Source organism: Dinoponera quadriceps, unplaced genomic scaffold (genome assembly GCF_001313825.1).
Source record: "Dinoponera quadriceps isolate SergipeBrazil2010 unplaced genomic scaffold, ASM131382v1 scaffold820, whole genome shotgun sequence".
Classification (NCBI taxonomy): domain Eukaryota; kingdom Metazoa; phylum Arthropoda; class Insecta; order Hymenoptera; family Formicidae; genus Dinoponera; species Dinoponera quadriceps.
This window is the reverse complement of record NW_014554905.1, coordinates 1-17,000: the sequence shown is the minus strand read 5'-3', so window position 1 is coordinate 17,000 and position 17,000 is coordinate 1. Positions and strand designations below refer to the sequence as shown.

At 38.4% G+C, this 17,000-nt stretch overlaps 2 protein-coding genes across 2 annotated transcripts; both read left to right on the top strand.

Moving 5' to 3' along the window:
• The first annotated feature begins 1,936 nt into the window (after positions 1–1,936).
• Positions 1,937–8,147, top strand: LOC106742651. The gene is made up of 4 exons (XM_014615819.1): positions 1,937–2,110; positions 2,790–2,901; positions 7,619–7,772; positions 8,003–8,147. The coding sequence occupies exons 1-4, from the start codon at positions 1,937–1,939 to the stop codon at positions 8,145–8,147; spliced, it is 585 nt and encodes a 194-aa protein (XP_014471305.1).
• Positions 8,148–9,808: 1,661 nt separating this feature from the next.
• On the top strand, positions 9,809–10,291 carry LOC106742650. The gene has a single exon (XM_014615818.1). It carries the CDS (start codon positions 9,809–9,811, stop codon positions 10,289–10,291), a length of 483 nt encoding a protein of 160 aa, XP_014471304.1.
• Positions 10,292–17,000: the final 6,709 nt, after the last annotated feature.

Here is a 17,000-nt window from a genome sequence, read left to right as displayed (position 1 = left end):
ATTCGCCGCTATTCATCGAAATTCCTACTAACATAGAAAATTTTATCGTAAAAATTAGAAAAGACACGCTTTTGCAAATATATAATATGCACACATATAATATTCAAGAATCTAGTTCGAAACATAAAATCAATCTCGCGTATCAATTTTAGATTCTGAAGAGATTTGTGGTTAATATGTCATGTATATACGTAGTGAAATGAACAGCTATCGAGCGGGGAAATGAATGAGTTTGGTCTTAATAAATACGATGTCTATTTTGATTATTCGATGAAATCATTGATTTGATCGATTGTTATAGAGGCAAAATATATTTTCGAGACATTTGAAATAAACAGCTCAAATATCATAGTATCATTTATTATTTGCGTTTAGTATTCTTTGAAAATTGCTTCGAGTTTCCGCGTTTTCCAGTTTTATTGCCCAGTAATGCTTGACGATCGATTTAAATATGATTATTTCGTAATGATTCATGATGGCGTACATTGTAAAGATGTTCTACCGAGGTACAGCGCTTAATTTCCGCAGCAGTGCATTTGTTTGAAAAATCGCATGGAATAAATAATATATGAAACGGGTTAAGGACAAGAAAAGAAATGAGGGGACGAATCGTGAAACGAAAATAGCAATTGGATAGCAACTGTTTAATAAAGTTTCAATAGTCGGATCCCACATTATATATGTGGGGGAAATTCGACAGCCGCTTTCCTTATTTTTTCATCAACTTGTTTTTTCTCCCGGCCGGTCGGCTCGAGCGCGTGCATATTCGAGCAGCTTGATCCACGCGAATGAATTGTTCGTGCAAGCATATCCCCGCGATACATATTTATATATCGGCTACGTATAGGCAGTATATAGACTTGCGATTAGGACGGTTCCCGTTACAGCTTCATAATATTTTGCGTTTATTTCGACTGTGAAAGACGGGGCTCTGCCTGCGTGGTCCGATCGCGAGTTTCGAGAATATATTAAAGTTAAATTTTTATACAAAACTCTCACGCAAGTCTATTACCGCCGTTGACGCACGATCGATAATTTGCGAGGTCCTCTGTGCGCACCGTCCGTTGTTTAACTCGTCGTTTCATCATACCGCCCGAATTTCGCGTAAAGTAATTCGCATTCGATATTTTCGACGCTCGCGACACTTCGCGAAAACGACGTTGAAAGTGTCGTCGTGAAGCGGTGAAGCACGTGAATTCCCTTTATCTCAGGAAACTATATTTCTTAGGAAGAAAGTGATGCTGATAATGTGGGTGCCTGCGTAACGTAAGAGTCCACGTAAGAACGCGAACGAAGAAGTTTCCGAGGGAATCGTGAACACAGAATTTGCACGAGTTGACGTGAACGCGTCGTTTAATTCTGCCGACGTTTTCATTCTTGAATCGGGTAAAAGTTTGTAAACGATGCTTTCACCACTTATTTCCGTCAACCTGTAAAGAAAGTTCCGCTAGACGGAAGGCACCACGACGGAAAGTTAGAGAGTAGTCGGGCTAATAGGTGTCATTAACGATTGTGTGGTATCTATTGTCACAATGGAGAAAAGCAGAAGATGACAGCTGCTGACTGCGAGTTCAAATGGACAAAACGACTTCACGCTTTGTCGCGGAAACGAGAAAAAAAGACAAAGTAAGATTCCCGCGATTATATAAAAGCATTCGCTGTAACATTAAAACGTTACTTCGACTCGAAACATTCCGAAAACCCGGTGCCTCCGGTATTCCGACGATAATTCTAAGAACTGAGTATTTTGCACGATATATTATCCATCTGCCTGGTACATAAGATTTGATATCTTGTAGAAAAGAAAAAGAGACTGATCAATTTGCCTGTGATTTCATTAAGCGACAAATCAAAGGAAAGTGATTCTATCTGTCACAGAGATTTACAATCTCTTTTGACGACCTATTGATTTCGCGCTCTCATATCATCGAGAAGAATGTTAATAAACGCGAGAGTGTTTGTCATCGCCGCGCTGATAATATGCATTGTGTACGCTCGCACCACTGACAATCCAGATTCTTACAAGGAAACTAGTAATAAGAAATATGGTAGATCGATGTTGGCTGAAATAGCAAAGGAACTCGTGCAAAGATCGACCACCGGTAGTCAGGTAATCAGAGTTATATTAAATGAGGCAATAATTACCACCTTAAACATTTTCAGAAAATAAAAACATTTTATTGGTAACTAGACAAAAAATGATAAAAAATGTTACATTTACATTCTACAGAATATGTTTAAAGTGATTATTATTGATATCAATACTATTTTTATTAAATGTTTCTTTTTCTGCTCAAATATTTCGAAGATATTCAAGATGATAGTTATTGCTTTCTCTGTATATATAGATATACGTATATTATTTATGTTTACTTATATTATTATATTATTTATATTTACTTTTCTCTCCGAATTTCATGTATATTGTTATCGATCTGTTCTTTATTGACGCGCAGAGCTTGGAAAAATATACATGTTACATAAAATAAATATATGCTATACATTCCAGAACTTTTAGGAATCGGTATATTAATATATATTAAAATATTTCTATATAAAAATATTAATAAAATCTTTAGAAATGTAAAAATATTACAACGTTCATACAGTAAGACTTTGCTAAAAAATCAAAATTGTTTAATAAAGGACCATAAAGATCCAAAGAACAACTCTTTATGGTTTTTTACTCAAAAATTATAACATTGCAATTTTAATAAAATTTTCCACTATATTTCACTATACAGATAATTGAAATTAGTCCGGTTTAAAAGAAAACTGTGATTTTACAGGTGCTCAATTTAAATTTATCGAATCTACTGTTACTTCTGGTCCTCAAAGCGGTTGTGTTCGGCGCCGGTTATTTAGGAAATCACGGCTACAAGGGTCGCGAATTACAGGATGGTAATTTCAACAATCCTTAACGATTACCTGAATAGGTTTTTGTGTTAAACCTAGATATACTATCAGGATTAATTTGACTTGATTTAGTTTTAAAGTTTCTTCTTTGAACAATACTTATTAATTATAAAATTTTATATTTTATGACATTCATATACTTTCTTAGAAATTTGCCATTGAATAAAAAAAATTCATTTTACTTTTCTTAAACAAAGTAATTACTTATTTAATTATTTATAATTATTTATTCATAATATTTATAATTTATTTATTAATTATTTAATTTATTTAATTTAATTAATATCATGGTGATGTATCAAAGATTAAATAATGTTTTATTAAATAACATAAAAACAATAATGGACGGTACGATCAATAATTCCAATCAAAGTCGGAATAAATTTCATTCATTTCAGCTAATTACATTTCTAATTGATTTATTGTGTATATAGCCAGACGATTAAAGGTAATATGTTTTACGATGTATTATCCTGTTTTCGATAGGTCAATTTGTTTTTCTATTTACAAATTTAGGAAATATATTTTCCCATAGGATATGGGATGCATTATAAAATTTATCAAAGAAAGGTGTTACAACTTTTAATCAACTGACTGTGTGGATATACAGTCGATAGATTAAAATTTGCCCCTTTTTTCAGTAAGTTTTGCAACGTATCTTGTATTCAATAGAAAAATGTATCTGCTAAGAATTATAAAAAAAGTAAATTCTTTTTATTAAACATGGGATGCGGTATGAAACTCATCGAAAAAATAATATTGCAACTTTTGATCAGTTAACTGTATGAAACTTCGATCGACATTTTCTGTCATTCCTTATCTTTCTATTCGGATATGATATTACCGATCATTCTTATAGATTCAGCACGATCGCGGCAGTATAATGAAATAAAGTGCATTAGTAATAATTGCCTCAGAATGTATTCTGCCTGATCGTTTAACAATGGTGTTGTAAAATGTGAGCTTTAGCAATAAATAAGATTCCCTGTGGATAAATTTTTTTTAAGAAACTATAACTTTGTCTGTAATACTATATTTCATTTGATAAAGTTTGTTTACGTTTTATTAAAATATATCTGCAATAGTGCTATCATTAAACACAAATATTTATATTTTTTTAGATATTATTATATATATAATTGTTTTAGACTGACATAAGACTTTATCCTATATTAGACAACAGAGTTCATAATTTGAGAAAGTCATTTTATTATATAATTTACATTAAATTGTAGTAGATTTTAAAGAAAACACAAATGTTTTCACATTTTTATTATTTTAGTTTGCTTGCATACTATTAAAATGTTAACTTTATGTTAATTTTAGGTATTAACAAACAGTAAATGTTAATATAAAAGCTGCAACATCATGTAGAAAAGTTAAATTTAAAACATTTTTAATTTTGCCTTTAAATTTGCCGATAAATTTTGTAACGAACCGCTTTTCGGCGTCGGTCGTTCGTTGCTTCTGCAGTCGCACATTTTGTTCGTCGGATAACAGGTTCGCCGGAAAGAAAGCGTAAATTTTTGTGTGCTTATAATTATGTGTCAGATCGGTGCGCTTTATTATGGTCTTAATACATGTTATGGTATTAGACAAGGACAAGCTATAAAATACTGTCGTCATACATGATTCCCCGCCTGAGTCGGTCGCTGTTGACAATCTTTCTCATATGCGTGAAGCGGGCCAGACACGGTATTCGCGGGGCGCGGTGAGGCATCATGGTTCGATCGTGAATCAACGCTAGCGGCTATGGTAACGGAACGAATAGCGCGACGAATGGGGTCCTCGTCTGCAGAGTGCGCGTATGTTTCTGCCTTTATGGCGATCGGTACTCATGGTAACCACTCTACACGGGTCCAGCGGATCGCGAACAGATGACTCTCGATAGAAATTGGTACGATCGGAAACGGATCGAGAGTTGGGCGTCGATAATTCGGTACGGACGGCACGATACTGATGCGGACGACTTCGCTTATGATAGTGCGCGGTGTTACGGCGGCGCAATCCTAACGGTACAGTACTGGAAACGGAAAACGGACATAGTTGGTGGTTTCAATCGGCGCGGACGGAACGAGCGGAAACGGTTCGGACGTCCCGGACAGTGAGACAGTGCGGACGAATAGTGTCGGCATCTAGTCCCTCCGCTTGGCACGGATGCCTCGGACATTATCAAGAGCCTGCAACAGCATGACAAGGGGATAGCGAGTACGCTGACCCCCTATTTTGACAAGCCCGACTCGGCGTTGCAGTGGGGACGGTACGGTGTCAACGTCGAAATACTTTGTCGCCTCAAAGGAGTCGCGCGCCCAGTCGAGAGCCTGCAGATACGAGATCTGTTCAAAAAGTATCGCGAATTTTGTGTTTTTTCAAAAATTATTTATTTATTCATGAATATCTATTTTGTCTTCTTCAAAGTAATCCCCATCAGATATTATACACTTGTGCCAACGTTTTTTCCAATCCTCGAAGCACTTCAAAAAATCATTTTTTGTGATCTTGTTCAGCTCCTCCTTTGATGTCGTCTTTATCTCCTCTATCGTAGCGTAGCGTCGTCCTTTCATGTGCCTCTTCAGTTTCGGGAACAAGAAAAAGTCAAAGGGGGGCCAAGTCTGGGGAATACGATGGTTGCGGCATCATTAGTGTGTTGCTTTTGGCCAAAAATTCACGCACAAGCAACGATGTGTGAGCAGAGGGGCGTTGGTACGAATTTTGCGACAACCCGTCTCATGCCCAAATCATTAGTAAAAATCGAATGGCACGAGCCAATCGATATGTTTAGGTCCTCAGCAACTTCTCTAACGGTGATTCGACAATTGGCCAATACTATTTTCTTCACTTCATCAATGTTTTCGTATGTTGTTGACGTGCTCAGGCGTCCGGCACGCTCTTCGTCGTTCACATCTTCTCGGCCCTCTGAGAACATTTTGTACCATCGATAAACGTTGCTTCGGTCCAAGGTAGCTTCACCATATGCCACAGTCAACATTCGGAATGCGTCCGCGCACTTAATTTTGTTTTTCACACAAAATTTTATACAGATTATTTGATCCATTTTTTGGAATAGGCAAAAATCGAAGACGAGCCAAAACACGTCCAAGCAAAACAGCTGTCAAAGATAAACTGAATATTCAAAATGGCCGAACTTGTCGGCATAAGTGAGGGACATGAGCACCAACATAACGCCACAAAAAAATCGAAAATCGAATATACGTAACCCGCGGAAATTCAAAATTCGCGATATTTTTTGAACAGACCTCGTACATGGCGGAGATCACGAACATGCTGATCCTGGTTTCCCGACTGTCTATGAGCCTACGGTCGGAACTGACAGCAGTTTAGCGGAGGTGGCGTGCACGCTTACCCCGATTTCCAGGCCCATGCTTTGTGATGTGAGGATCGTCGCGGTGAAGCTTAGATCACTCTCGTCCCGATTTTCTGGTGGAACGCGCTTTTATACCGCTCTAATTCGGTACGCGACGTGTTGTTGCCTAGCAACACTCTATTTAATCAAACAACACGTGCGTACCACGTGTTGTTGTTTGTACGTTGCGAACACGTTCTCTTCGCGTGAAGATGTCGCGTATGTTTAAGAACTTAAGGTGGCGCAATGCGCCGTACACGGCCCGACAGATGTTCGGCTGGGTCGGTTTTAGTAGCGGTGCATTACTGCACTGTTACAATTTAAATAATGAAATAATGAAATATTTAAATAATTAAATTCAGATACTTGGATCATTTGCTTTTCCAGACAGCAGAATGTCTAAAATCGAAATATTTTAAAGATGTTTATAACATATATTTAATACATAATGCCTGTAAAATATTGTTAAGACGTCTTTAAGAAATTTTATTTCTCAATCTTGGACTTTCTGTTATCTTGGTATCTATGTTTGTATAAAAAATTTATCTTCCATATTAATATCATATTTTTTCTAAATCTTATTCTATTTCTTTAATTAAAGTTGGTTTTCTTCCCAAAATTGTAGTTGATGTTCCTTCTTCCAATGCTATTCCAAATTTTATGTCTTTCCAATATAGTTTGAGGGACAATAAATATTCATGATACCTTGAAACTCCCTAATTCTATTTTCATTACAACACTTATAACGGTTTTCATTGCTAAGAGGTCTATTAAATCTTAATTCTAAGAGATTTATTAATCTTTTTCTAGAAACTATCTGAAATTTAAAATTAAACCTTTAATATGGAATAAAAATAGCTCCTAATTTGTTCCCTATATTAATTTATCCCTGATTTCGCCATATTAAGAAATGCAGATAATTGATATTAGAATTTTAATGTTAACCTATTGGTTTGCAAATTTAACGTAATACCAGATTCATTCTTTTACTTGTATTTATATGACTATATTATATGACTATGATGTAAAGTAATTTCGATATTATTTACTTTGTATAAACTGTGATGAAATTTGTGAAAGCATTAAAAATATTTAAGACAACACAGAAAATGTTTTCCTGCATTGTATCCGTCACTTATTTGCTAGATACTAACGACGTCAAACATACAAAGAGACTACTATAAAGAGTTTAAAAAGAAACTCAAATCGCAGTACACTATGGTGATTAAAGCTGTTATTATGCCCTATATAAAGAAACCTCTCTATATTAGTAAACCTTATAGCAATAATTAAATTATAAGAATTGTGTAATTATACAGATTTCTTCGTCAATTTCAGAAAATATCGTATCGGAGGGCGAGATTGCCCTAGCTCTTGGATATCTGATCGGAGATACCTGTTTGTACAGAGCAGCTTGCGAAGAACCGCATGTTGCGAGAGAATACCTCGGGGCGGCGGAAATGCTGTTGCAAACTATGAAATTGATGCCACAGTACGTATAAAACAAGTCGTATAATAATAAATAAGAAAGGCAAGTCATGAGAGCCGGCTTTGAGCAAACAAAGCATTCTGCTGCGAAATTATTCAATGTTCTCTGCATTTTCCAAAAATGTAGAGTATGCTATTTTCGGTAGACGCATTATGTGTTGGAAAGTTTCCAATATTAATGTCAACGGGATTTGGCATAGCAAAAGTTGACTTGCAAATTTCGTATTTTCGCAGAAGCTTACTTACTGAATACGATTATGAGAAGATGATGAGTGAATTCCGAAAGGCGATTGAGTATGGTAGCATCCAGCAATGTCCGTTGGAATACAGCTGCAAGAAAGACGATATAAATAATTTCTTCCGAAATGAAAAAAAATAATCCGTATTTTAATATTGTTCGAGAATCATCAATCCTATATATCACTTACATCTATTAGTAGGCTAAAAAAGTAGCTATTATAATAAACTTATAAATTTTTTTGAGAATTATTAATATTAATTTATTTTTTAAAGGATTAATAATTATTTAGAAACAAGATAACTTATGTAGAAAAAAATACATTTATATATACGAGGATTGCTACTTATATTTCTGACCTAATAATGAAAAACAAATATTTATGATCGAAATTGGTTTTATTGTTTTTCAAAATATTCTCCATGATGATCAATACACTTTTGCATGCGTTTGAACCAATTTTCGAAGCATTTTTTCCACTCCTATTGAGGTAACTGCAAAACATGCGTTTTGAATGCATCAACCGCTTCTTCGGGTGTCGAAAATCGTTGACCACGTAATTTATTTTTGATGTGCGGGAACAAAAAAAGTCATTGGGTGCCAAATCAGGGCTGTACGGCGGATGACCCATCAATTCGATGTTTTGGCCGGTCAAAAATTCTTTTGTTTGACTCGATGTGTAAGAGCTCGCATTGTCATGATGAAGAATGATTCGCCTCTTTTTCTGCTTTTCTCGAATTTCTCCGATGACTTCTGGCAAACAAATGGTCGTGTACCATTCAGAACTGACCGTCCTACGGTGCTCTAACGCCACTGTCGCCACGTGACCGGTAATGCCGAAGAAACCGTTTGCTTCGATGTGCTTCTTCCGCGAACAACTTTTGTTGGATTTGACTCGTCTTGGAAGACCCATACAATCGATTGTTGTTTTGTTTCAGGCTCATATGCATAGATCCATGATTCGTCACCTGTGTAGATGTTATATACAGCCTTTGATGCACCTTGAACGTATTTTTTCAACATTTCCTTGCACCAATCAACACGATGCTTCTTTTGAGCGTTTGTCAAATTATGCGAGATCCAACGTGAACAAATTTTTTTTACGGACAAATGTTCATGCAATATCTTATTGATGCTTGTCATACTAATGCCCAAAGATGCCTCAATCTCACGGTATATCACATGACGATCTTGCTTTATCAGTTCACGCACATCATCGATATTTTCTGGCACAACAACCGATTTTGGACGATCTTCACGGAATTCGTCCTGGAGCGAACGTCGGCCACGATCGAATTCGTTATACCAGTTTTTTACAGTGCTGTAGGATGGTGCTTTCTCGCTGTATAAAGAATTAAGTTCATCAATGCACTCTTGTCTTTATAATCCACGTCGAAAGTTATGAAATATAATCGCACGAAAATGTTCACGAGTTAATTCCATTTTTTGCCCGACATGAATTTTTCAATTCACTGTAAACAACACAAACCGCGCTCAAATGATAATGTGTTCTTATGTTCTTATGTTCAACAATGTCAAGTTTCCAATGATAATGTCAGATGGCGCCTGGCAACACTTACTGCTACCAAGGCCAGAAATATAAATAGCTACCTACGTATATATACGAGGGTGGTTTGGAAAGTCCGTGCAAAATCAGAGAGATGGCATCACTGGTACGTATCAAGGTCATTTTCAGTTAGTGGCATCTCTTGGAAGAACACACACCAAGTTTCAGCCAGATCGGCATATTTCTCTGTGTTTGGCTTTCGTGTGAATCGAGGAAGTCGAGTGATTTCCAAAAAATGGATGAAAGAGAATTTCGCGTGTTGGTCAAACATTACTTTATGAAAGACAAATCGCCTGAGAAGACTAAAGAGAAGCTTGATAAATATTATGGTAAATCTGCAGCTTCGATTATAACAGTTTATAAATGGTTTCAAACATTTCAGAGTGGCCATATGAGCACAAGTGACGCTGAACATTTTGGACGCTCTTTTGAGGTTAATGCTCTAGAAATCATAGATAAAATCAACGCCATGGTGATGGATAATAGAAGAATGAAGGTGCGTGAGATTGCTAGTGCTGTGAGCATCTCGAGTGAACGGGTATATAATGTTTTGCATCAACAATTGGGTATGAAAAAGTTATCCGCAAGATGGGTGCCGCGATTGCTCACAGTTGACCAAAAACGAAATCGTGTAAGGTGTTCCAAGGACAGTTTGCAGCTGTTTCAACGAAATCCACAGGACTTTAGGCGTCATTCCGTCACTGTGGATGAAACATAGATACACCATATCACGCCTGAGACCAAGGAACAGTCTAAACAACAAATTATCAGCGGGAAATTTGCACCAAAGAAGACGAAAACCGTTCCATCGGCCGGGAAGGTTGTGGCGACCGACTTTTGATATTCGAAATGAATAATCCTCATTGACTATATAGAAAAAGGTAAAACTATTTATGACCCGGACCCCGCCGGTCGGTGGACGTTCGCCCTACCCCGGCCGGTGGAGTGGTCTTTCGGTGTCGACGGTCGACCGTATTCGGTGTCGGTGGCCCTGGCGTAACTCGCCGGATGTCCAGGCGTCCTTGTTGTGTGTGCGTGAGTATGCGTAGGAGTGGACGAGTGAATGAGCGAGTAAGTGAGTGAACGAGTATCCGGAAAAATAGCCGTTTATTAGAAGTATCCCACGTTGTCTTTACAGTTGTTCTTAGCGGCAGGCCGTGCTTTAAGTTTGTCTTTAAAAGCAGGTAAATAATGCGGTGACAGTATCGGCGACGAAATTCCGTATTTACTTTGTGACGCGGTCTCGACGGCTTAGCCGGTGTTACGGCGTAACAGTATTTCGCGGAATCTAAATAGAGCGGCCGCTTGGTGGTACTCGCGGCGGCAGCGGTGAGCGGGCGCGGTGTTGTTGTCACGGCGCGGTAACGTTTCGGTCCGCGTGTCGGCCCGGTGTTTTAAAGATCGCGGCGGTTACGCATCGGAGTGCAAGACGGCGGAATGCACCTATTCTACGCGGTGTCGCGGTACGCGGGTCGCAGTGATCGCTGCACGTGGAGTACTCGCGTCGGTCGACTCCCGGAGCGGAGCGCACGCGGTATTGTGCTTCCTTACAGGAACGGTGGAGTCGACCGGGCGAGCCTGGCCAACGTGCAGCCGGCGGCGGTAGATTCGTGGTTCGCGGCGGTCGGTGGTACCTCCGGTGAGGTGCGGACGGAGAGACACGTATCGTCTCTATATTCGCGGCGCGGTACGCGGAACAATATGATGATGCAATATCTTATTGATGCTTGTCATACTAATGCCCAAAGATGCCTCAATCTCACGGTATATCACATGACGATCTTGCTTTATCAGTTCACGCACATCATCGATATTTTCTGGCGTTCGCATGCCCCGGAGGCGCAAGACCCGATGACCAGAGTGGAGTGGCTGAGGTCGAGAACACTCAACAGAGGCGGCGAACACACCGCCCCTACTCGTGCCGATCCCCAAGTCCGTCACGGGCAAGAGGGCCGGGAGCTCCCGGTGGAGACGGCGAACACACCGACCCGAGATAGAGGTTTAGGAGTCCGCTGCCCGCGACTTCCACGGGAGAGATAGCGTACGCACTACCTCGGACGATCCGGATGGAAGGATGTTGAGTCGGCTGCGAACGCACAGCGGTGACGGTACACACCGTCGCTGTCCCTCGATTTGGGGATCGGGGTCTGAAGCAGCTTCGATCTTTCGATCCGGCTGACTCCGGCGGAATTAGGTCCCGAGATCGCGGCGGAGCGGTCTTTTATACCACGCTCCGTATGATGTTTCCGCCACGTGCGTGTTTGGCAACAACAATTGTTGTTGCCGGCGTGTACACGTGACGTATATGTGCGCCGCGCGTGAGTTTGTTTATGTCGCGTAGCGCCGTTTTGCGGCCGACGGATGGTCGGTCGGCCGCGGTGTTCGCCGGGGGGGATGCATCGTTACATATTATAGGTGCATATTATTCATCGTTATTGGACCGTTTGAAAACGTAGCTGCAGAAAAATGTTTACGAGTGGCCCACAAGAAAGTCTTTTTCCACCACGACAACGCACCAGCTTACTTCTTTGGAGTAGTGGCCGCAAAATTGATAGAGTTAGGGTTCCAGCATTCCGCCTATTCTACAGATTTGGCTTCCTTAGACTATAACTTATTCCTCATATGAAGGAATGGCTAGCGAAAAGGAGATTTTATTCAAACGAGGAAGTGATTGCGGAAACAAAATGCCTATTTTGCACAGTTAAACCAATCCATTTGTATTGGACGAAGTGTATAGGCCTAAAAAGAAACTTCATTGAAAAATAAAAAAAAGATTATTCCGAAAATTTAAGAAATGTTCATTTTTGCACGGACTTTTCAAACCACCTTCGTATATAGAGTGGAGAAAAATGATGGGTACCCCTGAATAACTTGGAAAATATGTTTTATAGAAAAATATTTCAAACAAAAGTTGTAAAGTATGTTAAGATCCATTTACTGATATTATCAGTTTGACCTGGGGTGGCGTCGCGAAACAAGGTTACCTTGAATATTTTAAATAGAACCTCGTAGATTTTATTCCATATTATTATAGCCTATCTTGAGTCCTTTCAAAAACATTATAAGAATGTATTTTTTCATTTAGTATTTTCCGAGTTAAGGCTTGAAAGTTGCAATACCGCCAACATTAGCACTGCCCAAAGTAGGTATAAGGACCCTACAATTCATCACTCTCGTAGTATTTTCTGACTTCAAGACCTCTCTGTTGTATTTGAGTGTGTGTGTGTGTGTGTGTGTGTTCGAGCGTGCGTGCATACGTGCGTGCGTGCGTACATAAGAGCGTACATAAAGGCCACGAGTTTCGTCAGTTCTCCGATATTTTACGGCTCCAAACTCTCTGCTATGTGAGTGTGTGTTTATAAGTGAGGTAGTGTTCAAACGGAGCTCCATTCTCTGTGACGCAAGCATCTATTGTGGTTTGTAAAGAATTGGTTGTTCGAAGAATTTCATCAGAACTAAGGATTGAATTGCTTCTCTTATTCTACGAATCATATCTTCCCTTGTAGTTTGGCGTTCACGGTATATCAAGTTTATTCCTGCCCACAAATAATAATCCTGGATTGCGAGGTCCGGTAATCGAAGTGGAAAATTGATCGGAGCGTATTTGTCTATCTATTATGAAGCATAGTATTATTTAGTACTGCACGGGCAACTCTCGATGTATACGACGGGCATTCATCTTATTGGAACCACATATCCTGACGTAATCGCAAAGGAAGATTTTCTAATAATTCAAGAAAATCTCTATCAAAGCTTAATACATCTATCAAAGTCTCTATCAAAGCTGAATATCTATTACCGTTTACATTTTTTTCAAAGGAAATAAGACCGACAATATGACTTTCAATAATCCTGCACCAACATTCACCTTCAAAATATGCTGATTATCTATTTCTCTCAACCAGTAAGGATTAACTTGCGACCAATAACGACAGTTTCACGTATGGATATTTTCATCACATTTGAATGTAGTTTCGTCAGAAAATAAAATTTTGTAATGAAAAGTAGGTACTTGTTGTCTAATCCAGTTGCAAAATGTAAGTCTACTTTGACAATTATCATTATTCACAACTTTGTGAAGAGACATTCGATGAGAGTGAAACTCGTTTTGACTTAAAATGCACTAGATATTGACACGACCAACTCCAGAGTCTATTTCTGGGCGATTCGAGAAGTCACGAGGGTTCAATACCGATGCAAGAATTTCTGCTGCTCTTTCAGACTTAATTCGACGGCGAATCTATCGACCCTTGTTATGTTGAGGCTGAACGACACCTTTGGTTTTGATTCGGTTAGCCAAACGTGAAAAAACGTTACGCGAGTGAGGAGTTCGATCAGAAAAACGCTCTTGCCACAATCTTTCAGCTGCAGCGAATGCATCTCGATATGCACCAAAAATTAGCAACATATCATAAGCATAGCTATGGCTATGATATGAATTAACCCGAATTGAATTATTTCGAGAGGAGGAATAGCGCGAGATCTGAGCGCGGGTCACGAAGACGACGATGGAATCGTCAGAGCGAAAAACGCCGGCATATTTGTGAGACGAAGGATCGGTAGACTTCGAAGTAGCAATCGTAAGCGGAAGTATATAGTACTCAAATAAACGTTGACGAAACATTCAAAAAATGATTACTTATCACCCCGAACATTATCGAAATCTAGGTGCAAAGTTTTGTTATATCCTGCATACTTCACGGACAATGAATTTTTTTGCTCCTTTCTTACAAACTCATCTTCTCTTGCATTCGGAAACAGACGCATTTGGCCAAGCAACACCCTGTAAAAAATTTTAATATGACTAGGAACATAGCCTAAGAGACCGACCAGATGTGGAAAGACGTTTGTCTGTCATAAAACTTAGACCCAAAATTTGTTCAGGAAATCTCGATAACGCACCACTAGATATATCTATTGTTTCCCAAAGCGTCTGTTCTGCGAATAATATAAAGTAAAATGCCATGATTAACTATCATTACGTTATAAAGTCGGAAAGATCATACGATCTTAGAAAAATAAACGTGTGACATCCCATCATAAACTGATGCAACTCACATTCAACATCTTCCTGTCATAAACTGATGCAACTCACATTCACTCCCACATTTGGATCACGCCACATTTCCTCCCTTCTCATCCAAAAAGGCGCAAAAACGCAGCGATCCTCTCTCACTCTCACGTCTTACGTGCGCTCTTATGATTTGTCAGCATTCTAAGAACCACCTCTAACCTGCTATCCACGTTTCCTCCCGAAGAAAGATACGTTACTAAAAAAACATAGATCCCTCTCTCCAATCGTAGGAGTAGTCAACTTCTGAGCAGCGGTCTTAAGGGGTTATTACCAGCTTATGCTCCCAAAAAAAGGCTTTTTTTATTATTCTTTTTGAGAAGGTATTTAAAATGAATGGTTTACAAAAAAAAATCCTATTGATTACTCATGTTTTTAATTACAAAAAAAAATTTTTTTATTGCAAATTATTTACAAAATGGCGGCTGTACAGTAATAACCTTCAGATCACTTTTTAAAAAGGCCTTCCGCGGCCGGCAGTAGAAGTCTCTTCCAGTTCAACCTAGAATAAAAAAAAATTTTTTTATAATCTACATAAGTTTATCTAGTGAAGTACACATAATTATATTTTTAAAATTTTTTTTCGCGAAATGGCAGAAGTTTAAACAAAAAAATTCATTTTTCGACGAAAAAAATCGACTTTAAGGGGTTATAACTTTTTTTCTAGTGAAGCAATCACTAAAATCGTGTGTACTTCACTAGATAATCTAACGAAGAAGCTACAGTTAAATTTTGAAGTCAATTGGATGAAAACTTTTTGAATTCCACTGCCGGCCGATTTTGAAAACATGATTTCGAGAAAAACGCGTTTAAAGTTTAAAAACGTATTTAAAGTTGATAAATCTTAAAAATGATCCATAAAAAAATTTTTTTACCTTCAGTCTGCTATCCCTGCACCGTACAATTGTCTTTCAAGAGCCTTATTGTGTTCTTCTTCATCCTTTTTTGCTGATGTATTACTGCGTCTGGCCTCTTTTGCAAAATCGGACATACTGTGCTCAGCAGCTTGGATCCGGTTGGAGTCTGTTTCCAAGCAGAATTCATACATCCTTGGCTCAACAGTAAATCCAAGGGCATCGTAGATGACAGACTTGACAAACCATCATTAAATGTAATGACAGCTATGTCAGTCGCAATGCCAAGAATCGTTTTAGTGCTGGACACCGTTTTTGGAGCAATCGACCAAACGACGGCGTTGAACGACTCATTACTGTTTTGGGTATATCCACCCAAGCAGCGGAAAAGAAGGTCCTCGGAGCTGAGATTTTCGTAGATTGGTTTGATTGTATCAAACACATCTTTATGCATCGGATCCTTATGCTGATATGTGGCAAGAGTACCAAGCGCTTCAGGAAAATTTGATTTAAAACATTTTTAAAATTTAGATTAGTACCTGGGCGTTGTAGATTTCAATTCTAAGGATGTTTTAGCATAAATTAAGCCAATAAAAAAATGGCCAAAAAAGATTAAACTGGTAATAACCCCTTAAGGATTGTCATCACCTTCTCCATAAAAACCTTGTAAGAAATCTCCTAAACTTTCACATTTCACTTCCACGAAAATTCTCCTTAGCAATCGTCATCTGCCAATCCCAAAATTCTCCCTATAAAAACCAGACTCTCTTGCCGCCTCCAGCGATATCTAGCAGTACTCCGCAGTTCTTTTAGCAGTCTTGACAATTCTTAATAGTTTTTAGGAATTCCTAGCAGTTCTCAATAGTTCCTGACAATTTTCAGCAGTTCTAAACATTATCAGATTCTCACACTCGGATTCTCATCCTCAGCATTCGCATTCGCATTCTCGTTCTCATCACTACTTTTTCAACTGTATTATAGTTTTTCATTTGTTATCGTTAGAGTCATTATGTTTGTTTTTATGTGTATATATGCATTTGTGTTTTGTGTTAATCGTCCGACCAGAGCCATGTTCGGTGCACTATTCACCACAATCGATCCACATAAAATGTAACTCTCTATTTCGTATTTATACATAATTTTTAATAATTTCGTTCATATCTCACATCCCATTTCAGTTTTCAACCACACACATACATCACAGCGTAATTAAATAATTATTATCTTCTTTGTATTGCATAATGTTGTTACTCTCACCATACGGATATGTTAAACACTTTCGTTACGTCAAATCCGATTGTATTACATTAAGTTACAAGGATTACTTTTACTTTTAAACTTCATTTTTTATTTGTATCATTCCAATAACGCTGATTTATAAAAGACTGTTTGATATTAAACTACGAGGTCTGTTCAAAAAGTATCGCGAATTTTGAATTTCCGCGGGTTACGTATATTCGATTTTCGATTTTTTTGTGGCGTTATGTTGGTACTCATGTTCC